At 29.1% G+C, this 27,303-nt stretch overlaps 4 protein-coding genes across 8 annotated transcripts in view; 1 reads left to right on the top strand and 3 right to left on the bottom strand.

Moving 5' to 3' along the window:
• LOC128397546 (protein O-linked-mannose beta-1,2-N-acetylglucosaminyltransferase 1-like) overlaps positions 1-16,509 on the bottom strand; it is a 47,151-nt gene extending 30,642 nt beyond the window's left edge. The window contains exons 1-3 of one of the 5 annotated variants that reach the window (XM_053358281.1): positions 15,825-16,509; positions 11,000-11,049; positions 95-657 (exon numbers count right to left, since the gene is read on the bottom strand). In XM_053358281.1, coding sequence (XP_053214256.1) covers positions 95-511 — 417 coding nt within the window. In that variant the 5' untranslated portion in view covers positions 512-657; positions 11,000-11,049; positions 15,825-16,509. Of the gene's footprint in view, positions 1-94; positions 658-800; positions 980-1,702; positions 1,972-10,999; positions 11,050-15,824 lie in introns of those variants that run through there. The other 4 variants (XM_053358285.1, XM_053358282.1, XM_053358283.1 and 1 more) reach the window with 4 other exon arrangements.
• On the top strand, positions 5,542-8,119 carry LOC128397568 (uncharacterized). Its single transcript, XM_053358307.1, has 2 exons — positions 5,542-6,121; positions 6,676-8,119. Exons 1-2 carry the CDS (start codon positions 5,635-5,637, stop codon positions 6,690-6,692), a joined length of 504 nt encoding a protein of 167 aa, XP_053214282.1. The 5' UTR covers positions 5,542-5,634; the 3' UTR covers positions 6,693-8,119.
• Positions 16,510-16,657: 148 nt separating the features above from the next.
• Positions 16,658-23,032, bottom strand: LOC128397550 (uncharacterized). The gene is made up of 3 exons (XM_053358287.1): positions 22,730-23,032; positions 20,857-21,927; positions 16,658-17,475 (listed from the first exon to the last, which is right to left on the bottom strand). The coding sequence occupies exons 1-3, from the start codon at positions 22,773-22,775 to the stop codon at positions 17,063-17,065; spliced, it is 1,530 nt and encodes a 509-aa protein (XP_053214262.1). The 5' UTR covers positions 22,776-23,032; the 3' UTR covers positions 16,658-17,062.
• Positions 23,033-24,004: 972 nt separating this feature from the next.
• LOC128397553 (failed axon connections-like) lies at positions 24,005-27,136 on the bottom strand. The gene is made up of 4 exons (XM_053358291.1): positions 25,935-27,136; positions 25,412-25,549; positions 24,915-25,178; positions 24,005-24,821 (listed from the first exon to the last, which is right to left on the bottom strand). The coding sequence occupies exons 1-4, from the start codon at positions 26,616-26,618 to the stop codon at positions 24,453-24,455; spliced, it is 1,455 nt and encodes a 484-aa protein (XP_053214266.1). The 5' UTR covers positions 26,619-27,136; the 3' UTR covers positions 24,005-24,452.
• Between the last annotated feature and the right edge of the window lie 167 nt (positions 27,137-27,303).

Here is a 27,303-nt window from a genome sequence, read left to right as displayed (position 1 = left end):
AAATAATCTAATAATTTGATTAATAAACAAAGAAACAAACAAATTAAATGTTTTCTAATTAAATTTTTCAAATAATCAAACAGCTGATTCTTACCTGGAAGGCTTTGGCTAACATCCTTTTCGGTATAATCGCCATTGTTTTAAGTTTACCATAAACTGGACTACGTCCACGTTGATTAGATTTATAGTCAATTAATGGCTTAAATGAATGTGCTGACCATTTTAATTTACTTTCACTAATGTTATGACCATTGTTGTTATTACAGTATTGATTATGATGATCATCAAATGTTGGTATTATCCGTTGAGAGGTTGAGTTAATTGTTGTACTAAAAGTTGATTTATTAATAGTATTGCAATTAGATGCAATTGTTGGCGTGGTTGATTGTGTTGATAATAATAAGGGTGGTGTGTTTCCTGTTGGTATTATTGATTTACTTGATCGTAAGGAATCACTTGAAGATGATGATAACTTTGATGAGGATGATGATGAGCTTGAAATAACTGTCATTATGACAATTAGCACATTAGCACATTAACTAATTCGTTAACTCTAATTACGATTTAATCTTTATCTCTTTGATTAAGGTCACTTTTAATAATCCATTTGATACATTCAGTTGATAATAATCCCGTTAATTTAGATTAGCGATAAAACTGTGAAAAGAAAAGAAAAACAAAAAAATGTAAATTAATTTTCCATGAGATAGATAATTGTTTCAAACGAAAACAATTGCAAATGATTAGGATGTGAAAACTAAATCAGCTGATTAAATATATCAAGTCTAATTCACACAAACCGTTGAAAACTGTATCGAAATTACCGTAATTGTTGATGAGAAATTAATTAATATTCACACAAACACGTTGATCAGTTAGTAATGTTCAATTAAATTCATCAATTCATTTGCATAACCTCACACACTTTAAGATTAAAGTTCATCTTTTGTTTCACCTTCATAACAATTAGCTAATTGGTTCAAGATTAAAATGGTTAATCTCTAAGATTAGTCTAATCAATTGTTATCAATTATCAACTGGATCATTAATATTGGCATACTTTTGATTAGTTAATTGCCTTCTCTAAGGTTTAACTCTCATTGATCATTCACAATCAAATTAAGGAGAAGTTGCAATCAGATTGATGATAAAATTAATTGAAATTGTAATCATCATCATTTTCATCGTACTCCCACTTCATCATTGATTATCATTTGCAATTGCAGATGAAAACCTCATGATAGATGCAAATGATTATCATGATTTATATAAGATGAAGACAAGAAGATAAAAACTGTCAAAAGATTATATTCTTAACCATAATATCGAGTGGACATCATCATCATCATCATCATCATCATCGTCAGCATTTTCGGATAAAAACTTATCATAATATCGTAAGTTGTAATTGGTTTAGAGATGATGATGAAGATGAAGTAACTTCTCACTGGCTCTCTCGATTGATGCTGATATCATGGAAATAAAAATTTGAAAGATGCAAAAAACCAACAAAAGACCAAGATGATGACTGATGATGATAATGACTTGAAGATGATGTAAATAGAGAGACTAATTTATGATAATGGATGAAAATTACACTAGATAATTGAATCTAACAAATAATTATCGTTAATTGATAAGCTGGTTGAAGGAAAAAAGGATAAACCAAAATCTCATTGAGAAATAAATATCACTTAGTTACCTTAGTCTCGGAAACTTTTTGAAAGATTAGGAATCATATTGTTATCCCAATTTAATTCAGATGAAAACTTTGGTAAACACGTTAATTAATTGATCCAAATAAAGTAGAAAAAAACAATTGAAACAATTTAAATTAAATTAGATACACTAATAAGTTTGGGTCAACAATTGATGATAATTTTGATACACATTTAAATGCAGAAACAGATGATGAGATTGATGAAAAAAAAGTGATGAGGATGATGATGATTCTTGAAACATGAAATGAGTGACTTCAGAACTTGAACAAACTCTTACAGTTAAGTGAGCCGAAGGAGCCAGAATGATGATAAGGCGGAGTTAGAGGAAGATGAGGATGAAAAGAGAGAGAGAGAGAGAGAAATCATGAGGAAAGAGTAAAAATGGTGCGCATGTTGTGGTAATAAAAGAAAGAGGAGAAAGAGAAAAAGAAAGAGAAAATTATGGTTACCGGGTGATCTTATTTAAGGTTTGGACAATCAAATTAAGGTAATCATCGTCATCTTTTATCACTCTCATCAATAAGTATCATTAACCATCATCATTGTCACCTAATCATTGTCATCTTATCATCATCTTCCAATAGTATTGATAAAAGTCCATTTTTTTTGTCAGTAATCATCTCAAGCGATTTGATTGTTTGACTTGATTATGTGTTTAATTGTTCAACCAGTTTGTTCAATTTTTTCATGTCGTTCAGCCATTATTATTTACCGTTGGTTAACCAACTGTTGATTAATTGTTTTTTACTTGATGATATTTAAAATCAAATGATTAACATAATTGAAATTGTTAATTATTATTTATTTATTGATAAAGAAAAATAAATAATCATGTAAACATTACCATGTGATTAACAATCAACATTAAAGTAAATAATCAAAGGGCTGAGGAATAAAAAATGATCAAATCTTAATTGCAATTAAATAGCAGTTATCTTAATAATTATCACAATTACTATTTACTGTAATCATAACATCTCTTAATGGTAATGACCATTGGTCAGTGTCTATGGATATTATATAAATTTTTTCTCACCGTTGATTCAATGAAATGATTTAAAATTATTTTAACATTAATTATCAATTAAGTTAATCTCCTTCTAATGTAATTTGATGCAGCAATAAACTGATTGTTAGCAAGTCTATTTAAGTTTTCAGGTTAACTACAGTAACTTTAATTGTAATTGTCAATGACGATTTTGATTTGAAAGAGCTGTAACAATTAACCTTGCCCCAAAATAAATGATTAATAAAAAAAATCTAAAAACAATTAGATTTATGATTAGATAAAAGTTATAATCATCAAATTGAAACGATTATGATTAAAATCTTAAGATACTAAAACAATTAAAATTACCATTAAATAACAATAGATTAATAAGATAAAACTAATCATCGATATTAAATAGTTCAAGACTCAGGTTAAGTGAATCAGTGAAAGGTAAATGAAATTTGTTAATCAATTACTTGATTGTTGTTGACTTTTTACATGGAAATTAGTTTTTGATTGAGTTTCCTGTTCATAGTAATCTAACTACTATTATACTATTAGTACAAAACAAACGCAATTGTAATAATCATCATCATCATGATCATCATGATAATAATCATCCACCTTAATATTATCATGGTGATTATATTTTTCCCTATTAACTTACCAATTGTTTTCTGTTGTTGTTCAGTTGATTCAGTTGATTCAGTTTTCCATATCTAAATTGACCTGAACATGATGTTGATGTTGAGGATGAGGCTTGAAATTGACTCTTGTTAATATCTGTGGATCTCTTTTTGTATTATTGTCTATTATGTGTCTTGATTTGATTGGTCATTCTTGACACCTTGACCATTAGATGTATTACTACAAATTAAATTGATACAAGACAATCAATTGATGATAAAGTATTGATCAGTTTCTTATTTAACATAATCATAAACATTAACATTCATTTGATTGTCCAATTGGTGAATTACTTTTTTCCAGTTTTATTTTCATTCCTCTTAATTTTTTATCAATTCTCTCTCTTCAATTGAATGACCACTTGAAAGGTCATTTCTATTCCCATCTTCATTTACCTTATAATCCACTTTATCTACTTTGCCTCTTGTTCATTTAAGTTATTGCATTTAGCTTACCCTTATCTTAGATTGATTATCAATAATTATTTTAAATGTAATTGCTATGGAAATCAATCTGTTCAACTTGATTTTATGCTGAGAATAAACTTTTTCAGGTAAAACTTTCACTGAGAGAAAAAAAAAAGTTTAAAATAAGAAGAAAAAAAATGAATCTGAAATAACCATAAAGATGCACTTTCTTTACTTTATCAGGTTTATTTATCATCTTATAGCGTGAATGGGTAACTACAACTAGTGATGGGCACAAATCCCGTTGACCTTGAGCTTAACGATGAACTTGAATAGTTAAGATATAAAATAATGTATCATATCTTATCCTTACCTCCTAAGAACACCAACTTTCCATCCTCTTTTTATAATATCTTGAGCATCGTTCATCTGTTTAGTTATCTCCTCATCTTCATCAACATCATCCTCCCATTACTTGAAGTCGTTACAATACACCAACAACAAATACACAATAGCAACAAATTCTTACCATATCAATGAACTTTACTTGCCATCATCTTACTTTCTTTTATCATCATCATCATCATCATCTCTCTCTCTCTCTCAGCTTTGATACTTTTTCATCTTGATAATGATGAAGACGATGATAGTGTTGCCAAAAATCTGTCCAACCATGTGAAGGAAAAATAGACAGACAAAAAGAAGCAAAAATAACTTTTCCTCGCCTTCTACCTGGGGAGATTTTTCTTGGTCCAAGTTACCATACACAGGGTGGGTTCCATAGTTAAATCTATGATGCTCATCCTGATGATAATCATGATGATGGTTAAGCTTCATCATCATCATCATCTTCATCTCTCTCTCTCGCTTTCTCTTTCCAATCTTATTCTTTTTTTTCTTTCTATTTTTTTACCTTCATTTCTTTGTTAAAAGTAATGAGTTTTTTCAGATGAAATCGAGATTGAAAATAATCAACTAACTCAACCTTAAGGTCAATCAACTAATTGTTGGGACTTTAACCAATTAGTTGCGTTACTTAATTAACATCATTATGAGCCCCAATTCATTTGCTTATGTTGTAATCAAAAACCAAAAAGCTAATTGTAAATAATCAATTACTAAATCCAATCTAATTATTATTGTAATTAATCATTTGTAAAACAAAGGAAAACACTTATAAGGAAAAAGAAATGCAAATTTATTGAAACTTGATTAGAGTTTGTGTTTACAGTAGTAATTAATTAAATTTGAATTAAATTGAATTGATTGTTGATAATACAACAAAAAAATAATCTAAATCTATTGCCAACGATTAAACAACAATTCAAAACGATTTTCAAATCCAATCAATTGGATTTTACAGGAAGAAGAAAAAAAAACTGATCAATTGATGTTAATTAACAATAACTTTTCAAGAAATAAGATTAATGAATCAACAGAATTAAATTGTATTCAATTATTGTTGCAAACAATTAAGTCGCATTGACAGAAACATTATTGATGAACAGTTTTGTTGATATTTGGGTGAAAAAAAAAGATTCAACCTGAATAATTATCTTCATTTTTTACGACTCCCTACCTGAGGACTTTGTAAATCACTGTGATACTTGTTTGTTATCCTCTTTGAATAATTGTTGACTGTTTTGCTCAATTCATTTGCTATGGTTACCAATTTAGATTGGGAGTCAAGGTGAAACAATAACAAGGAGGAGAAAGTGATGGGTTGGGTGGTAAAGGTAATAAAGGTAAAAATGGAAACGTCTTAACAATAGTTAAGATCTTAAATTTTTAAATCGTTAAAAAAAATTGTATGTATTAATAATTAGAGATGGAATCATCATCATCATCATCTTCATCCTCCTCCTCATCTTTATCCTCATTAATTACAAGTGAATGTATTAACAATAATAAAAGTGAGATAAAATCACCTAATTGGTATAAATTTGGTCGATATTTTTTAATCTTCTTGGCAATTACTGCAATTATCCTTGATTCACAAAAAATGATCAGTGAATATAATAAATCAACAATTAACTTAACCTCATCGCAATTAGATGTAATCCAATTCTATTCCTCGTCACTAATTACCCATCTAGTTGGATTAGGAGCAGCAATTGAACATGAAGTTTGGTTAACTGTTATTTGCCGTCTGGTATCTGCAGCAATTTATCAAATTAATTTAACAAGTAAATCAAATTTACCCAATGATCCTGAACAATTAGATAAATTGGTTCGTAAAAAGTTACGTAAAAATCCTCAACTATTACAATCAATGAAAAGTAAACCAATTCAATGGTCAAAGATATTAAAAAATTGTAAGTATATAAACACAACTTGTTGTTTATGTTTATCCTCAATTAAACATGATTAACAAATTGTTACAATAACAATTAAATCGTATGTTCATCCTTATTGTCATTAACCAATTAATACACTTAATCAGTTTGGAAATAATCAGATTAGTGATATTGTTGTTTTTTTGTTCGTTTTCAATGGAAAAACAAAAGAAAACATCAGAATTACTTTTCCACTTAGAGAGTGAGATAGAGGGAGAAGATTGAGATTTTTTTCATCTTTTAATAGAAAAGACTTTCATCATCTTACTTCATCTTTCATCATCATCCTCATTATCATCATCTAATCTCTCCCCTGTCTTTTATCTTCTTAAATATCTTCCTTTTATGACCTTACATCAGCGATTTCATCTTCATCCTCATCCTCCTTTTCTAAGCTTACATATCTTCAATATGGCTCATATGCTATTTTTGCAATTTTATCTTCATCCTTGTCATCCTGATCATCATCTTATTCTTCATTTTGTTTATCAATGCATGATAACTTTCTATTCTTTTCTCATCTTTCTTAACAGTTCTGGTGACCTTCTGATTCAGTCTTGAGGTCAACTTCCGGACGATGATAATGGAAAACGGGTAATCGTTTATAAGGGTAAATGCAGATTGATACCTTCAAGGCACAATTATGCAAGTAAAAGGATGATGATGAACTGAGAGAGAAATATGAAAAAGATGCTTCTGAAAAGACTTTCATCAACTGAATATGAAAAAAAAAACTGATGATGAAGATAAATGATAACAAAAGATAAACAGAATTAGGCTAACCTGCTTTTCAATTATCTTCATTATTATTATGATTACAGTCATTGTATTAATCATATTTCTAATACAATTTAGTTACAATCAACTTTTTTCTTCACTGTTTACTTTTGATTGTTTGCAAGACACAATAATAAGCACGCACAGAACGCGTTCCACTTTTACCTTTTTTTTTGCATCAATATTAAAGTCATCGTCTTAATCATCACCAGCATCATCGACAATTTTACAATTGATTATATGTAATTATTGTTTGCATGTTGAAAAACAATATAAACACACTAAGTGTAAACATTTCAATCTTTTACTTGATATTAAAAGCTGTTTGTCTAATAACAATCAACTTTGAAATAAGTTAATAATTAACGATTTCAAACATCGATTTACAGAAAAATGGTTAGATTAATCATCATCATCACGGTAAAAATGAAGATGGACAAGATGATGTACTGATTAGTCTTAAATTTCATAACAATCAACGATAAGAAAAGTAATCAGTACAATGAAAAGTTAATTTTTTTAAATTACTCTCTTCATTTGTAATAGAATACAAGAGCTTAGGATTAACCATAAAGTGCATCATGATAATAAGCTATTTAATTGTAACAATAACACGCAATGAAAATGTACAATCACAATAATCAGAAAGGATAAGATTTACTCAATTTATATTGTTTGATAAAATATTGTTTTAACGTTAATCTATCGGTTGTAAGATGAAAATGTTTTTTTTCATTAGTAAATAATTCAATGAAAATTTTCAGTAAAGATCGATTCTGGTCAGATGATTAATCGTCGTCATCATCTTTTCACTTGTTTGCCGGAGAGAGAGAGAGAGAGAGAGAGAAATCATATAGCCTCATAGCTTTTGGTCATTCCAATAAAATGAGGTAAGATTGATGGCTTTTGGCTGAGAGGTTTCAGAGTTGCCAACAATCCTCATGGCGATTGGATAACAACAGTAACATCAACAACCCCATTTTCACCTTATTTTGCCTTCCTCATCATCATCTTTATCATCCTCACAATCATCATCTCTCACTCTCACTCTTCGCTCTCACAACTTTCACTGGCAGCATTGATTTCAATCAGATACAAATATATCAACCTTTATTTTTTTGTGTTACTCTGATGCAGAGCCAAGTGAGAAAAAAAGAGAATAGAAATCAGAATCAGAATTTTTTTCTACTCTCTACCCCCTCTCCCCTCTCTCTCTCTCTCTCTCTTTCTTCTCTATGAGTTCTTCTTCAGAACAATCAACAAAACTGTATTAAAGATCAACAGACCAAATGACAAATGATGTTGCCAATTTAAACGAATGACCTACGATTAAATATAATATCGTATTAGATTAAATGGTCAACACTTTTTAGTAAATTTTCTTCAATCGAAATCATTTTTTTCTTCTGTCCCAATCTCTCAACAGGCCATCAATTTTTTATTGATCAAAACTAATCTAATTATCAACTGATTGATAAATTGCATATTTGAACATCAAATGTATGTGCAAATCGGACAAAAAGTAATTAAAATGCTCAATTGTCAACGCAAAGAAAAAACTGCTTTCATATCATCTAATGGGTCAAACTTTTTACTATTCTGTGTCTGAATTATCATATTTTTTTCAAAAGATAATCACCATGACAATAAGACATGAAGAAACATTTTTCAACGGTAAACAGAGTATTCATTATCAAAGTTTATACTGTTTATCATCAAAAACTTTTTTTTTGTATTTATCTACATCACAGGTAACAGTTACCTGAGTTTCATTCATCTTAACTGACACAATGATGGTACCTGAGTTTATTGTGTTACAGGAATGATAGAGAAAAGGAAACAAGTTCAAATCCTGAGAGAGCGAAAGAGGAAAAGTGAGAAAGGATGATAAACATACCTGGAATCATCATCAACAATAATGACAACATTTTATCTTCATCATCATCTGAATGTCTCTACAATCAAGTTCAAGTTAAACAATAAACTCAACGAAAAGTTCTGATTCAGTAATCATTTCTTGTTCAGGTTATCTATCACCTTCAGGGTGAAATCTAATGTACATTATCATGGGAATTAATCTACTAATCCCAGATCATCAATAATAACTCACATTGAAACATGAAATATTTTCCATTGGCGATTAAATTGTTCACTTCTGTTCAGTTGATTGAAATATTAACCTTTTCAAGTTAATCATGAAAATAAATATTCATAATAACTATTCAATTAAAAATCAATAATGATTAACAATAATAATGATAATAATTAACATAATCATACTAATCAACTTTGACTATTAACTCACAAAGGTATAAATAAATATAAACCACAATGATAATACAATGTTCATTGATAAAATTAATAACAATCAAATTATTATTATTAATATAATTAGTTAACAACAACGATATAAAAAACTATTGAAAATATTCAGATCTAATTAACATTATCATGTCAATTAATGTGGTAATATTAACTTAATCATTTACATTGTAACTTATAGTATAATCATGATATTGTTAGGATCATTATCGTTAATTGTTGATTAAGTATTGCAACTAAATCATTTACTAGAACATACCTGAAACTTTATTATCATAATTATATTAACATTATTTATAATAAAAATTTGAGACCATTTAATTTACTCTTATTGTGTGTCAGGTGGTCAGTGTGAGTTAATTAATTGTTACATTATCAAGTGAACTTCAATTTGTCTTAATGATAAAATAAATAATAGTATCAGTTGATTAAAGGGAGGCTTTGTTGATGATGATGATGATTAAGATGAAGATGAAGACCTTTTCAGCTCCGGATCAAGGTGATACCTTTCTAATAGTTACAGATTAGATTGACTTATTTAAATTATATTCTGATTACTATTATTATAAGTTAAGACTTTAATTTGGGTCAAGGGGTCAGTTTTTTTTCCTGTTTCAATTTTTACTTTTCAAAAAGAGATACAATTTTCGGGTAAGAAAACCAGAAACCCAATTTAAAATCATCTTATTGCAGGTTTTCATCAATATCATCATCATCATCTTAATCAGTATCACCTTGTTTAACCAGTATTTTTAACGATAAATTAACTGTATTTAGCTGATTATAATTTACAGGTAATCTAATCAACTTTTCAGATTGATAATAATTTGTTACAAGTTCATGTTAATGGTTAGTTTTTTTGGTCAGTTGATTAACTATTTTTTTATCAACTTAATCCTCTCGCTCATCTTGTTGGTGATTAGTTAACCATGAAATTGGTGTAAACTTGACAGTTAATAGTTTGGGTGGTTTAAATTGCTTTTTCAAAGTGAAGGTAAGGAAATTAGCAAAGACAACGTTAATTGATTAACAATCTAGTTAATTAATCCCAATGTAATTAACTAACTTGGATGAATATATATTTGGGAGGAAATCTTTTCATTATGGTGGAAAATATTCTAGATTTTTGGTATTCATGTCTTCACATTAATTGTTGATTAATTATTGTTTAGATTCAAACAATTGTCTAAATGTTGGTAATACTTTGTAATAAGGTAATCAAAAATAATCTTAATTAACGGGAGGAGAGAGAGAGAAAATATTACAATTATCATTATTAAGTTAAACCCAAATCATGACTTATTATTAAGATCATCAATTAAAAGAGTTGATTTGAATTAATGTTAATCATGTAAGGTGAAAATTAAATTATTTTAACAGACAAACAAACAAAACAGTAATCAGAAAGTGATCATAGTTAATCTCATTCATCACAATTAACTATGATCCCCTTTTAAATAATACAATCAAGTTTACACAATTTAATGCAATTAGTTAATCCAGCAGAAAAAAACTTCATATAAACAAGTAGTTAGACAAAATATTAACCTAATTTCAAAATTGAGAAACCCAAAAGTTACAATGAACACAACCGGAAAAAGAGTAACATTCAACTGAAAATCCATAGATTTCCGTTTACACAGGAAAAAACAATGAATCATCTTAATCATTATTTCACCAATTGTATAACAACAGGAAGAGAATATTAATCAGCTGATACGAAATGAATAAATGAACATCATTTAATTGTTGACTTACCTTAGTCACAAGAAAGGCCACAAAATACATTTTAAGATGAGACAATTTCTCTATTTGAAAAAATTGAACAAAAAAGAAACGTATTAATGATAAATTCTTGCAAATTAGATTAAGAGTTAAATGATTAATGACAGCATCAGCCTCTCAATCAGATCAATCAATTGTGATGATGATCAGGGTAAAATTCATGATTGAATAGTTAACATTTAAATTGTATTTTACATCCTTTTCCGTAATGTAAATTGTATAATCAGTTATCAATGTAACTGATAACTTGATTTGTTAAGATTGATGTTAATACATTTTTTTTAACTGATCATCATCACTGTTAACCTAATTTTAGATGAATTTTTTTACATCAATTCAATAAAATATGATTAGATTATGTATATTATAATAAGACATTTTTCCACTGACATGGCAAGTGGCAAGTGTGAGAAAAAAAGCTTTGAAAAGTTTCAAGAGTTTCGATGGATAAGAAAAAAAGTTCTAGAACTGAATTGACTTGTTGGATTAATATTTTCTCCATGTAAACTCATGAATATATTGTTAACATTTAAGGTTGATTATCTTGGGTCTTATCGATCATCAGAGGTGATTCAGAATGATGATGATGATTATAATCAAGAATGAAAAGATTTGATCAATTTGATTGAGTTGATCATCATCACCATCATCATAAGATTAACATGATCAGATGGATAATACAAAATCTAATCAAATATTTAAAGTGATAAGGTTACATTATTTAGAAATGTGATTTAGATGATAAATGAAAAAATTATCATCAGGCTGATAAAACTTTACTCCAGGTTAATTGTTATTAAATTCATTGGTAATTTGATTTCCAAATATAATAATAATCAGCCAGACTAATCAATTGATTGTATAATTGATGTTATCACAATAAAGTTATACAGACTGATTAAAATTAGAGGTTTAATATTGAAAGTATACAATAATTTGCGAAAATAGTTTATGTAAGTTATTGAAAAGTTTATCGAAACAATTTGATGTTATTATTGGATTATGATTGGATTTGATTACAATTCAATTGAATTAGAGATGTAAATTATTATTAGCCAAATATAATGATAAATAAAATGAAAGTTATTATTTTTGTTTATTTATATTGAATGACGACAATCATGGTAATAATAATGATAGATTGTGATGATAATGATTATGATTATGTGACGGAGAAGAGGATAAAGAGGTGGGTGGTAAAGATGCGGATGAAAAAGGATCAATTGTTATTGTCAAGGGTATTAATAGTGGACATCAATGTTTGACCAAGTTAAAATAAATACAAAATATCATAGGAAAAGAGAGAGAGAGAGAGAGAGCGATCTAAAAGTTGCTGAAAATGATAAATAATAACAAAGGTAATATCAAAATATTGGTGATTGAATATAAACATTATATTATCATTATGATTTTGTTGTTTTTGTTGTCGATGGATATAAATGCATTAACGATAACGGGTTAGACTTGATAATAACATTAAAGGATGACGAGAAATTGAAAAAGGATGAGGATGAAGCAAAGTAATTTATGTCCATAGGTGATGCTTAAATCTCATAAAGGATAAAATACCCGACATCAATTTCGATTCTATTTTTGTCTCTCTCTCTCTCTCTTCCCATGATACTCCCATGTCTACTGATACTTTGTTTCTACAGCAACAACTAACATTACAGTCGCTTTTTTCATTTCCTTTTCCAACCTATGTTCATTTCATAAGAATATCCATTGATACACATTGATAGTAAGGGCATGATATTGATAGAGTATTAGAAATGATAAAATAGAGGATGAGAGAAACAGAGGAGATAATAAAAGGTAAAGTATCAATGCTATTATTGTAAAAGTCTTTGACTGAAAAATACCCTGGATTTAGAATATAAACTCTCAATTGATCCAGAAGAAAAGATTTTCTCAATTTTCTTCCTCAAATCCATCTTTTTTTCATTCTCATCGTCTTTCAAATAGAAAAACAAAGAGAAACAAATCATCATCTTCTTTTCGATATTGACTTGCCAATAGAAAACAGGTCTACCTGAAACAAAGACGACCGAAAGAGAGAATGAAAATGAAAAGGGAGAGATGGATGAGAAACAAAAAGAGTTAAGTCACGATGAGAGAGGTGAAGGAGGATATGAAGGAGAGAGAGAGCGAGAGATTGAAAAAGATCCGTTTTGATCTTAAAAATTGTTAAATGAGACTCAATTTAAGCCATCATCTACTTTATCAATCTAGTTTAACCTTATCCTCTTCCTAACCCCTGATGATGATAATCCTTTCACCAGTTTCGTCTTCTCATATGAATTAAGGTATAAATTGTCATCTCTTGTATCTTACCATTATCATCGTAATCATTTCTTAACTCAGCATCTTTTTTATCATCTTGTTGTTGATTCTTTTCAACAACCTTGCGGGTAAAGATACTCAATGGTTTCTGTGGACTTTATTAAATTATCACAAAGTAAGATGATAAAATGGCAAAGATAATCAATAATCTTCATTACGTGTTGACTTCGTTGATTTATCATTTAAGATGATTAGAAATAAATTACAGTTAGAATAGAAAAGAAATATATAATTGTATAAGTCAATGAAACTTTTACTTTCTGATCACATCTCATCTTATAAATATATTGGAAATGAGAATCTAATTGTTACAACAGAAAACCTAATCCAAATGAATTAGTTAATCTTGTTTAATCTTTTAAGATTTTTTCTTCTTCTTTATAATGACAATAACAACAATAATCAATCAACTTACATTAACGTTTAATGTGTAAATAAACATTGACTCAAAGTAAGTTATCATAATATCAATAAAAATTTTGATAAAGTTATTAAGGTATTGAAAGTTGAATGGAAAGAAAATGATTTAATCATCAACTGAGAGTTAATCATTAATGATTTGTTGATTATCATCTAAATATGGTTTCATCATTAATATTATTATCAATATACTCATGATATTTGTATCATCATCAATATCAAAGTTGTATTCATTTCACATGAAATAAGTTGATGATCGTTTAATAAAGTGATGAAGATCAAGAGAGAGAGAGAGAGAAAAGTGAAAATGTTAAGATAATCAATAAATTATAATGATTATCGTTAAGATTTGGACGAATAAGAGTTGATGATGTTAAACATTTGATTGTAATCAAAACTTTTTCTCTGTACCTTTGTAATTTTTTTCTTCACATTTCTGCTGATCATTGATAATCATGATTATCATATTTTATCATTAATAATAATATCATATTGTTATTGATGATATTATGATCATCATTTATGACCAATAACATATCATTGGATATGTGAGCATAAATGACAAATAAACAAAGTTGAATCATGTATCTATCATCAGAATCACCAGAATCATCATGATTATCAACATCATCATCTACACTATTATTCATTATCAATGGTATTGACAATTGTCATTGGCAGTAAGTTGCAATAACAATTTAGTTTGAAGGAAAAATGATTTTCTATGTTAAAGATCATTATACCAAGTTATCAGTTATCAAAAGAATAGGAAAGAAAACATTATTTTCGTTTTGTGGAAGAAAAAAAAAGTGATTGATACAAATAGTAGATGATGCATAATAGTTTGTGCAACAACAAGGAAAAACATTGAAGAAGATGAGGATGAAGAGGAAGAAGATAACTGTACATTCAATCAGTTCTTTTCCCTTCAATTGAATTGTAATCGTTAGGGTTTTTTTTTCTCTTCTCTGTCCATTAGAATATCAATGTTATCTTTTTCTTTTGGTTTTCTTTTCTTTTCTTTCTCTGATTCTTCTCTATGTTGATTATCTTTTCCTCCAAAGGAATAAGACACTAAGAGTGAGAGAGAAGAAAAATAATAATGTATTTTTAGTAGAATGGTTACAACAACATGACTATAAGATCTCTGTTTAAGGAAAGGAAGTTAAAGTTTTCTACTCTCAGTTCCGGTTTAACGTGTGGCTCATTTTTTTAACATTTTCATATTTTCTCATGTGATTGTAACATTCATATGTTATTATCGTTACTGAGGGAGAGAGATGCTTATAAGATGGTGACTGTGGTAATAATCAGGGTAAAAGAATGAAAGTGATCAGGGAAATTATATGAGTTTTTAGATCATAGTATTACTTATTTAGAGACGAGTGATTCGCTTTGATGCTTGTTAACTGTATCTGATTTTGGAAGGAAAAAAAGGCAACAACAACACCGAGATGATAATGATGAAAAGAAAAAGAGATTTCTTAAAGAATCTTCTCTTTTTTTATATCATTCTTTTCTTATTCTTACCTCTCTCTCTCTCTTATTTTTACTATCTCTAAACTGGATAACAATGAGTATTATCATCTATGTGTACGTCTACATGGTTCAATGATGACAGAAATGAAAGACATACGATGTATGGTTACCTCCCTATCAACCTCTAATAGGTTAACTAGTGATTGTTGTTGTTATTATTGTTGATGATGATGGTGTAAAATCTTGGCTTCTCATTGTGATTTTATACCAATAGAATCATAATTTAACAATCGATTAACATGGTTGACAAAAACAAAGGAGAAAAGAGCAAATAAAACAAGTGGTAAAAGGTAACAGAATAGAGAATGGAAAGATATTCTACCAAAGTGAAAGAAAGAAAAGCTTTTTGATAGATAAAAATCATTCACAATTCTAATTGATTGGGTAGTAACCACAAGATTTATAACGAAGAGAATTATTGACACATTGACATTGAAAATATTTTGATGATTCTGATGCTTTTGTTTGAAATAGAAAATAAAATAAATTGACTTACCTGGTTTTCAATTTCTTATTTGTTTTGATCATCTGACAGTTATATGGGTAGATTTGCATTGATATAAGATGGATGGTAATCAGAAAAGGATAATATATTGATGTAAATAGAATTTTAAACACCTTTATCACCGAATAGTAAACATTAAATATTCATTTTTCATCTTGAAGATAAGTTAATTAGTAGTATTGATCACAGACTTTACCTTGTAGCCACACATAGGTAAATGATGGAAAAGAAAACTTGAAGAATGGAAAACCATAGAAATATTTTTTATAAGCAATTAAACGTTCATCACTGATTTCCAATAACTTGATCTGGTCTTAATAGATACTAAATCTAAAGGGCAATCACCATGTTTAGAACAAAAAAGTTATTAAATCAAATTAACCAAACAATTAGCAATTCTTATTTAATTCGCTTTAAAATTGTAATGTAAACAAGTAGCGAGTGAAAGTGGATCTTGAGAAAAACAATACAATTTGATTTAATCGAATCAAACAATTAGAAGAATATAGTTTGATGGTAGTGATCACTTTCGATGCCCATGGTTACACAATTAAATCACCGAAAAAAAAGAAGACGTAAACTAATTAAATTCTGTTTTAATCAGCCAACTATTAAAAGAATTATTTTAAAAGAGAAAAGAGAAAAATCCAAACAAACATTTGCTCTTTTTCGATCAACCAGGTGGCGCTGTTTTCGAAAACCGGTAACATTCGCTGTTACCATGGAAACGTAAATTCTTTTCTAAAAGTTAACCAGTCGCCATCTTGAGATTTTCTTTTGTATTGTTTTTGATTAGAAAATGATTAAGTGCGAAATTTTGAACATTTTGACAATTGGACATTTTTTTTTTATCGAATCTGATTGATAAGGTACAACAATAAGAGAAATTTTCAACAATTTCGATTGATTTTTTGTTTGTTTCTCGTGTTAAGGATGGAAGGATTTGGATTAAGGTTTATAATTGTTACATTGAAATTGGTGTGTTCGATGTTTGATTTTGTTTAGGTGAATTGGTAAATTTGTGTTTCGGGAAAGAGGAGAATCAATTTTAAAGATTACATTGTATATTTATATGGATGAACACACGAAAGTTTAAAGGTTAAAATTGCACAGAATAAGAAGAGGAGGAAGAAGAAGAAGAAGAAAAGAGAACAGAAAATCTGTTGATAGTTAATCTTTAGAGTTCAATTTGATTTGTGAACATTTTTCGAAATTGGTTGAAACAATTTTCATCGAAAAAAACCTCGAGGAGATGAATTGAAGTCACGATATTTGGGTAAACAGTTTTGAGATGAAGCAAATGACAATAAATTGAAATGAGGTAATTCAATGCTACTTTGTTGATGGGTCGATGTGGAGGTTAAAGGCTTTTGTTGGCTGGTATATAAAGTCCCATAATTGGTGCTTCTATTAAAGGTGGAAGGTGTATTGGTGGTGGCAGTGGTCATCATGGGTGTGGGTTCAGAGATGCTTGATTGATCATAAATTCCAAGGCGACTTGAATTCCTAGAAGAATCTGGTAAACTGGCTCCAACCGTTAATGGTGAATAAGATGATGAGCCTGGTTGATAGTAATGTTGTTGGTAAAAACTTGCAGTTGACACTGGACGATGTTGTTGTTGTCCATCATCACGTCGAGGTTCTTCAATGTCAGACCAATAAAACAATCAGCAAATCAAATAAAATGTAATAAATCCAACGGAAATAGAGAAGGTAATAAATATAGAAAAAGAAAAAGAAACAATTAGTTGGTACTTGTAATTATTAAAAATATATAATCAATGTAACCTAAGAACCACAACACCATAAAAGGTAATAAACAGAGAGTAATTGATTACCTGAATTTAATTAACTAGTCTTAATGATGGAAAAGAGTTGTTAACTCAAAGGTATTTCTAAATTACTCACATACATGTACATTAGTTTTAATCAATTCAATCAAAGGGATGTTTCAATTTACCATTAGTAAACAAAACAAATCCAGTCAAAGAAATAAAATCTCATCCAAACGAAAAAGGCACAAACACAATTAACCACTCGAAGAAAACACCATTAAATCATCAAGACCAATCAAAGAAAGACAATCAAGGTCTTATCTAAATTAAATCTCTTTTAAAATGATAAATTAATCAAATAGACAAACAATTAACGAAGGAAATTAAAATTGAAATGGAAAAAAATTTCGGAAAAAAATTCGAAAGTAAAAGTTCACAAAAAAGCTAAGAGGTGGCGACACATTCCTGAATTTCCACGAAAAAGTTACAATTAATTCACAATTAACTTAATTTCCCTCGATTAGCTAATCAACCGAAGATGAATAATTAAAAATCAATTTAAAATCAATTTTAATCCGACGAGTATGATTTGGATCGGTTATATTTGTAATTGAAAACTTCGTATATTGAATACAAATGATTGAAAGTTAAACGATTAACCAAAATTCAACTAAATAATTAATCAACAATTTAGTGGAAATATTTAATAACTAACAATTAAATTGATCATTAATTTAACCAATTAAGGATTGGAATTCGAAAAAATTGAATCTCAATAGATAATTAATCGCTTCATTGGATTATTGTTGTTGTTGATTGGAAGTTGATGTTTAGATTATCATTTGTTTCCAAATGTTTAATTGTCAGTTTGATTAATTGTTGATAAATTAAAGTAAATAATAGAGTAATTTGTAAACAGTCCAAGGTGAATATCATGTTGATCATGTTAATTTTAATTTTCTCATCTTTTAATCACCACAATGGGCTGAGAATTGGCTTGTTGACAGTAGACAACCAGACAATTTAATTATCATGGTTAAGCAATTTAAACATAGCAACACAATTAGATTTTAATTAAGGATTGTTATTTGTTATTTTCACTACAATCAACATACTCAATCACTTTAAATTGTTGATATTCACTAGGAAACAAATGTTGATTAGTTAAACAAAATATACAATGTACAAAAATTAACTTCAATTGTAATTAACCATAAACTTAGTTGATTATAACAATTAGCAACTGAATTAGTGTAGAGAGAGATTTGAAATTATTGTGATTAGATGATTATAATGATTTAAATGTCGATTCTAATTAACTAAATCATGATGATTAAGCTAAATAAAAAAATTAGCTGATTGAAAACAAAACAAATCAAATTAAAAGTGACATTGATTAGATGAGTGATTTAAGTTTGTCGCTCGTTCACAATTAATTGTGACAATTAGAATTCAATATAAGTAATAATTGAGACTAAATTTATGTCCAATTAACAATTTACCATAAAGTTACCAATCAGAAAATCAGAAAATCAGTTAATTGAGATGAAATTTTGGTTAATAATCAATTTAAATTTTTCCACAAATAAAAAAAAGTTAACCAAATCTCGTGAAAGTAAAAAAAGTAAATTGTAAATTATTTAACTAAAGTGTGATAATCAACTACAACAATTTAGTAAATTGTTGTTGCCATAAAACTGTCATGATCGACCTAAATAATTAACACTTTTTTACAGTTCGATTTGTTGTTGATTCAGTTGATTCTTAATGACGATGATTAAGATTTTTCAGTTGATGGTTAAGAAAATATTTCTTTCTGTTTATTTGTATATTTGTGAGTTGAAGATGAAACTGATTGAGGTCTTAACATGAATCTAACATGAAACTAGGTGAAAATTCAGATGGAAAGAAAAAAAATTCAGAGCCAAAAGATAATTCAGTTGATTGTAAAGATAACAAGTGAAAGTTTAACGCAACAATTAAGGAAATATACAGTTGATCATGTAATTGATTGAAGAGATACTAACATTACATTCAATTGAATTTGTTTACAATCAGAATAATTTAAATTTCCTCTCATGTTAATAAACCTGAAAGTTTAATCCTACTAATCTTAAAGCAATAGAAAGTGATTAAAACTGATTAATCCTAATCCTAAATATTGGCTAATTAGTGTAAGTTTATACTGTAATTATTATTAAACTTGAGCAATCATATTATTTAATTGTTGATGATAATGAATTGTAGCTAATTTTGTAAACATTAATGATAAACAATCAATGAAATGAACAAACTAATTCCAACTCATTTCCTCATCTAAATTGTTGGTATCAAGATAATGAATCAAAAAGCTCATATTGTTTTCAAGCTATCAAACAACATGATGATGATGATGATAAATTATCATCATGATTAACTACAAACTATTATTATGATTATTGTTGTTTCTCATTTGCTGATCTCACTCATCCGAAGCCAAGTTCATAATAATAAACACAATTTACTAAATTCAAGAAAAGTTTATAATCACTTTTTTTCCTTCTATTGAAAGTCAACTTGAAATCTTTTTACTGGAAACAATCCAGCATCCTGATTCTGATGATGGTTCAATCCTCAATTCTGATACTGAATCATCATCATGATGATAGGCTGGTCGTTGATTCACTTTCTCTGCATGGTGAAGGGATTTACAATCTAACTTGAAGTAAATTGTTTACAATGGAAAACATTAACAGTCTCAACAATTTAACTTTTCTCTGTTAATTTCTGGTTACATTAATTTCCTTCAATAGCAATTAAATGATTCTGTTATCATCATAATCATACAATTAAAACTATTACAAACTTGTCCTTCCTTAAACTTTTGATGATTACTGTTAAATTGAACACAATCAGCAACAAGTGATTACAATTAATTAAGTTAATCATCAACATGAAAAACTTAATTCACAAGAAAAATGTTATCATGAAAATCAAATCAAATTACAAATTCAAGTTAATCAAATAATTATAATTAAATTTTCTCTATCAGTATAAATAACAATTAACTGATTCGATTAACAAATTAACAACACAAACAACAACAACAACAGTCACAAACAATTGAATTTCTAACGGTAGATAATTAATTGCTGATCAAATGATGAAACAATTAAAATGTAATCAATTGTTGTTGTTGTTGTTGTTTCTTTGCTCTGTTGTATTATTAACGAAACAATAAGTTAATTGTAATGATCAAATTAACTTACCATTGGTGTTCCAACCTCTTGGAGCTCGGGCCAAGTACAAATCTTTATTGTAATTAACTTTTTGATTATTATCTCCACTGGAATTGGTGGTCACTTTGTTAATTGTTGAAGTTGTGGTTGTTGTTGATGTTGTAGCCATTAAATCATCAGCAATTAAAGATGATGATGATGGTTGATTATCGAGAGATGATTGTTTCTTAACAGCAGCAACCTCTTTAACCGTTTTCACAACTCTCGACGGTGTTACAGTGACAAAAGCATTGTCGACATTACCTGTTGTTAATGCTGCTTCCCAAGGTGATTTAACTAAACGTACACGTTGTTGTTGCTGTTGCTCCAACAATTTAGCTTGTTGTTGTTGTTGATTGTTGATAAATGATGGCAGTTGATTGCTATTGTAATTGGATAATCGAGATTCGGGTCGACTGGATAATTCTGAGCCGGTGGTTAGGGTTTCCAATTGTTTCTCTTGTCTCTCCTTTATCTCCCTGATCTCCCTGGTCGCCTGATTTTCCTCCACAACCCATTGAGTACTTTTCTCCTTTCGCTTTAAAAATATTTGAGCTCCTTTGTTAATCTCAGGTGAGTTTAAATCTTTTACCAAATTATGGCAAACATCAGGTGAGATTACGTTATGCTCAGAAAATGAAGTTCCACTTTTTCGTAGTCTTTCAACTGATTTTAATTCTCGAGGGTCAAGAATTAATTTCAATGGTCGCCGAGATTCATCTCGAAATCTTTGTCTCATCTTTTCAATTTGTTCTCTTTCATCTTCCGATCTACATCCTTGATCACCACTCAATCCAATTGCTCCCGTTGATTTATCATCGCCAATATTGTTCAATGTATTAGTTGATCCACTGTTAATTGTTGTGATTCGAGTTGATTGGTGAACCCATTTAGGTGCTCGTTTAACCCTCTTGTAAAACATTGAAGCTCCTTTTGATTCCTTATTCTCATCATTAACTAATTGTGAGGCGATTTTCCGACACAATTCAACTTGCTCTTCGATCGTTGGAAAACTGTTATCCTGTTGACCATAGAACCAGGAAGATGAATATCGTTTCTTATCTAATTAATACAACAATTAACAGATTAATCGTTTAATCATTTACGGTAAATCAATTTGAGTAACACAATCAACTTTTTGTCAATTAGATTTTGGTAAATATCAAACAGTTGAAACTCTGGTTTCTTTTGGGTTTGGGTTCAGTTTTTGGGTTAATTTGCATTCTGGTTTCCTGGTTTTACACCAATCAACAAATTGCTGGTTAACTAATTACGAAATTTATATTTTAATTTACTTGTTTACTTTTCCAAATTGCTTGTAAACAATTGATTAACTATTGTATAGTCACACTGATCAACAGGTTGATTAATTTATTAAATCATTGATTTGAATCACTTTCACTTGATATTAATTTTTTTTTACTTTTGCTGTTGTTGATTAAATCAAATTGATTACAATTAATTCATTTCCAATGAATAATTAACTTGATTCTCAATTTAACTAACCTGTTGATTGTTGTACAATTTACTAACAATTAGAAAATATTTGCTCACCATCATCACTGGAACTGAATCAAAATTCACACTAATCGTTTAATTGATTAGATAGATTTACATTTAATTTGGTTTTGCAAAAATTACTATTCAAGATTAATGGTTAATTAGTTGAAAAGAAATGAGAATTAATTTGATTCTAAATTAGTGTTGATTAGTAAATAAGTTGATTTTCCTTTTGATAATAATATGAAAATACAACAAGATTAACAATTAACGTTTAATTAATCAGCTAATGATGAAGATTTCAAGAAGGTGCAGTTGATTGATTAGTTAATCAAAAAGAAAAATAATCAAATTAAATACTCACAAGTTGTTGGAGTTAGTGGTTCATCTTCACCCGAATTTAAATCCATTTTCTTGTTAATCGTCGGATTTTAAGGTCACTTAACGGTCAGCGAATTCAAAGTGATTAAGTAGTAGAATTAGTAGATTTGTAATGATGGAGATGATGAAGAGAAAGGAAGAAGATGAAGATAAAACAATCGAGAGAATTACATTTTCGAATATTTAATTAGGATTATAAGTGTGAAAGGGAGAGAAAATGAGAGAGAGAGAGAGAGAGAGAGGAAGAAAAGTGAGTTTACGAATTTTTCGAAAATAATGGTTCCTTCTCATGGATGTTCGATGTAATTTTAGGACAAATAATCTTCTAAATGCGCAGATTTATCTTCTTGTTCATCTTTTCTTCTTCCTCATCATCAACAACGTGAAGAAACAGTTAAATATATTGAGATAAATATTCGAAAGTTCTAAATATAAAATCATCTTCTCTTCCTCATCTTCTTCTCCAATTACAAACCTAAGCAGTTTCAAATCCAAGAAAACATTTTCTTCTGTCTCTTATCCTCATCACTCTCCCATCTTCATCTTCATCGTCATCATCTTTCCTTGTCAACTGGCTCATCTTCATCTTTAGTCTCTCTCTCTCTCTCTCTTTCTCCTTCTCTTCAATCTCACAAAATTCGTAAACTCATCTTCATCTTCATCATTTTAAATTCATCGGCATTTCGAGTTTTCTTTCTGCTTCGTTTTGCTTCAGATCGCATTGTCTCTGGAAAGATCATCATCTTCATCTTTTTCTCTCTTAAATCATCTTTCTCACTTTTATTCTAATTTCGAAAAGATGTGAAGAATTTCGTTCATTTGAGACATGATGTGATTCTCTCTCAAGTAACCATGAGACTTAATCGCTCATAATTTAGATGAAATAATCACTTCAATGAGAAACAATTAGATTGATAAGGTTAATCAACAAGTTTCTTTTCTCGGATCAAATTTAACCTTTAAGACAATTAAACCGATTGGACGTTGATCATCGTCATCAGTTAATCATTTGCGTAAATCAAGACAACGAATCAAAAGTTAACAGAGTAAATCTAACGGTCCATATGATGGAAACTTTTGAATTAAAAAAGGTTACAGTTTATTCAATTGTTCAATTGGATTAAAGTTGATTAGGTTAATCGAAATGTGAAAAAAAAGGTGAGACGAATTTTGGATTAATTTTTTTTTCCTTTTAATTGACATTTAAACAGAGATTTTTAAGAAATTGAAAAACAAACAAATGACACAGATTTTCAAATCTTAATCACAAGTCAAAATTTAATATTTAAGTTTTAAAAATAAATATAAAATAAGAAAAAAAAATTTAAAGGGATAGAAAAGAAATTGTAATGCCTAATGTTGAAATTATGGTTTTGTGTGTGTTTGTGTTATGTGAATGGGCAAATAATACATAAGAGAGAAAATGATTTGTTTCGATTGGGGTTTTGTTGTTTGAAGTTGCAAATTGAGATGAAAGCAGATCTAATGTGATCAGATCTTTGTTTATGAAAAGAAAATTTTTGATGAGGAGAAACATCAGGCTTGAGAAATGTTGCTGCATTTAGAAAATTGCTTGTCTTTAATAAGGTGTCAGACCTGTAAAATTGATATTCCTGAAATTTCAGATTTGTTGACCTGTTGAAATCTTTTTCGAATTACTTTTTATGTTATCGGGAATAAAATAAACAAACGATATAAAATGTTCTTTAACCGGATTTTCCTTCACTTTCTTTGGTATCATCTTTTTTCTCCGCTGATTTTTCACCGACTTCACCACCACCACCAGCTTCGCTTTTACCTTGAGATTCATCTACTTCACCACCAGATTTATCAGCTTTATCTCCTCCATCAGTTCCTTTTTCACCTTCAGCTTTTGCTTCGGCTTCTTTTTTCTCTTGTTCAGCTTTCTCCTTTTCAGCCTTTTCTTTCTCTGCCTTCTCTTTTTCGGCCTTTTCTTTCTCAGCTTTTTCTTTTTCTGCTTTTTCCTTTGCTTCGCGCTTCTTTCGCTCTTTCTCTTCTTTCTCTTCCTTCTTTTTCTTCTCTCTTTCTTCTTTCTCTTTACGTTTCTTTTCCTCCTACAAAAAAATAATAAACAAACAAAATCAATTAAAAGGGCAAAAATAAGTATTAATTGGTCAATGTGAATTGATAAGAATAATGAGTTATACCTTTTCTTTTTTGAGCTCTTCTTTCTTTTTCTTTTCTTCTTCGATAGCTTCGTCAGATTTCTTGGTGTCTTCTGATTCACCTTCCTTTTTGCCTGATTCAACTTCAACCGCTTGACAAATTGTATCCCAATCCTTCCAGTATTGTTCCTTCATTCTCTCAACAAATTTGAATAGATTAGAAGTATCATTCTTGATAAATTCATCGTAATTCTCGAATGGAACAAAAATGAATTGGGCAAGTATCGAGAAAACCTCAGCATCCAACTAGAGAAACAGAAAATCAATCACAAAAAAATGAGAAAAAGACAGAAAGAAAAAAAAGTTAATGATAAATGAATAAGTGAAAGATAACATATGATTCATATTTTCTCTTGTCAAATGACATTTACCTGACAGTTAATGACAGGTAAACTTGATTGTCAATTGGACACATGAGTAAAAAATACACTCAAAGAAAATCAATTTAAGAAAATTTAAATTTAAATTTAAATACTAACCAATCGGGGTTTATCTCCAAAGAAATACTGCTTATCGCCTAATGCATTGCTTAGCATTTCCAAATCTTTACGCCCAGTAGCATATACTTGTTCAGCATCATGACGACCAATGCCATGCCCAATAAGGTCTTTGATATTCTGTAAGTAAAACAATAGAAAACATGAGTTAATAGAAAGATACAAAAAAGTAGAATAGAGTATGTGTTAAAAACAGGGAAATCTATAGAGATTAATAAAGAGAATATAAGCCCGCCATAAAAAATAAAGGCGCTAAAAGAACATTTTTCTAATAAAATGTCAATAATTTAACTAAACTGGATGACAATGATGTCAAAAAAAGGAGCAATCATCATTTGGGATAACATTGAAAAAGAAAAAAGAATTAAAATTATAGATGATACCCAAACTCTAAAATGGGTGGTGGAGACAGAGCTTAAGCTACACTAAAGGGGGATGGGCAGGTAAAGTGAGCAGCAAACCAAAGACAGAAAATGACAGGAAAAGAAAAGAAATTGTAACTTACACTTTTGAATCCTATTTTGAACATAAAATTGAGAACTGATTGAGGTAGCTTAGAGTTAATTGTCTTCTTTATATCAGTTCCAGAAACTTTAAGAAACTCTTGTGGGTGTTTAAATCGCCAATGTTTAATAATCCAAGCGGTGTGATTCTCAAGCATAGATTCTAAAGCATGGGCTATGACTTTTTGCTCGCCTGTCAAATCAGAATTTAAATCAATCTTAAATTCTTTCGATAATTCCTCAATTATAGCATCGGTCTCAGCAATTTCACGTCCATTCAATTCTACAAATGGCATATCTCCTTTACTTGATTTGTATCTCATTTTATGATCAACATTCTCATATGGAATATTTGCCATTCGTAAAAATGTCTCCAATTTAAGACAATGGGATGATGATGATGGTAATGATGCACATCTTTCAAATTGATACAAGTAGACTTTTCCTTCCTCAAAATCTACTTTGTGTACACTTGGTTTAGGTTTTCCACCAGTAACAGCATCTTTATTTGATTCTTCAGTAGTTGCCTCTGTTGTTTTCTTTGATTGTTCATCATCAGCACCAACAACAGTAGTTGAATTATTGGTATTATTGGTATCACCACCACCAACTTTATCCTCAATTTTGGAATCAGTTGTACCTTCAGTGGCAACGACAGCAGGAGCAGTTTCAACAACACTCGTCATATTATCAAAGATTTAAATACAATAATATAAAGAAAAACAAAGAGTATTTCAAGTTTTGTTTGGGTTGACGGCTAAGAAGACAAGAGAATTCCACAAGAGACACCAGAAAAATTCTCAAGAGAAAACAAATTTAAACCACAGGAAGGAAAACAAAAAGACAGTTTATTCGGATGGTTAGAAGAAGATGGTGAAAGATGGTCCGTTTAAATGTGTGTAAGTGTTCAACTGGTGAATATTCAATTTGAACCAATCAGAAAAAGAGAAGAAGAAGAAAAGAAAAAAACTAAGAAGAATAGAAGAGAATAAGAGAGAGAGACAAAAATGACACACAATTAATGAAAGAAAATCGCGAAATGCGACAGAGAATCAAAAGAAAGTAATAAGACAGATGATAATGATACGAATAATAAGATGATGATTAAATTGATTACGAACAATTTAAAAAGACTCGAATTAATGTAAATTATTAAAAGAGATCGGTGACGAAGACGGTGAGTAAAATGGTGGCGAATAAAATATTTGCATAATATTAAGGGAGTGGCGACTCTGAGCCTTTTATGTGAAAAAGAAAAAAAGAAAAGGCAACGTGAGACTAACCAGTAGCTCCATCTCTCTGTGTCCACGTGCAGTCGCAATTCGCTTTCCCTTTGGTTTCCCCCGAACATCCACCAATCTGGTTGAAAGA

The sequence above is a fragment of the Panonychus citri genome, unplaced genomic scaffold (genome assembly GCF_014898815.1).
Source record: "Panonychus citri isolate SS breed McGregor unplaced genomic scaffold, ASM1489881v1 Contig00033, whole genome shotgun sequence".
Taxonomy (NCBI): domain Eukaryota; kingdom Metazoa; phylum Arthropoda; class Arachnida; order Trombidiformes; family Tetranychidae; genus Panonychus; species Panonychus citri.
Note: the sequence above shows the minus strand (reverse complement) of the source record. Positions and strands in the feature narration are given on the sequence as shown.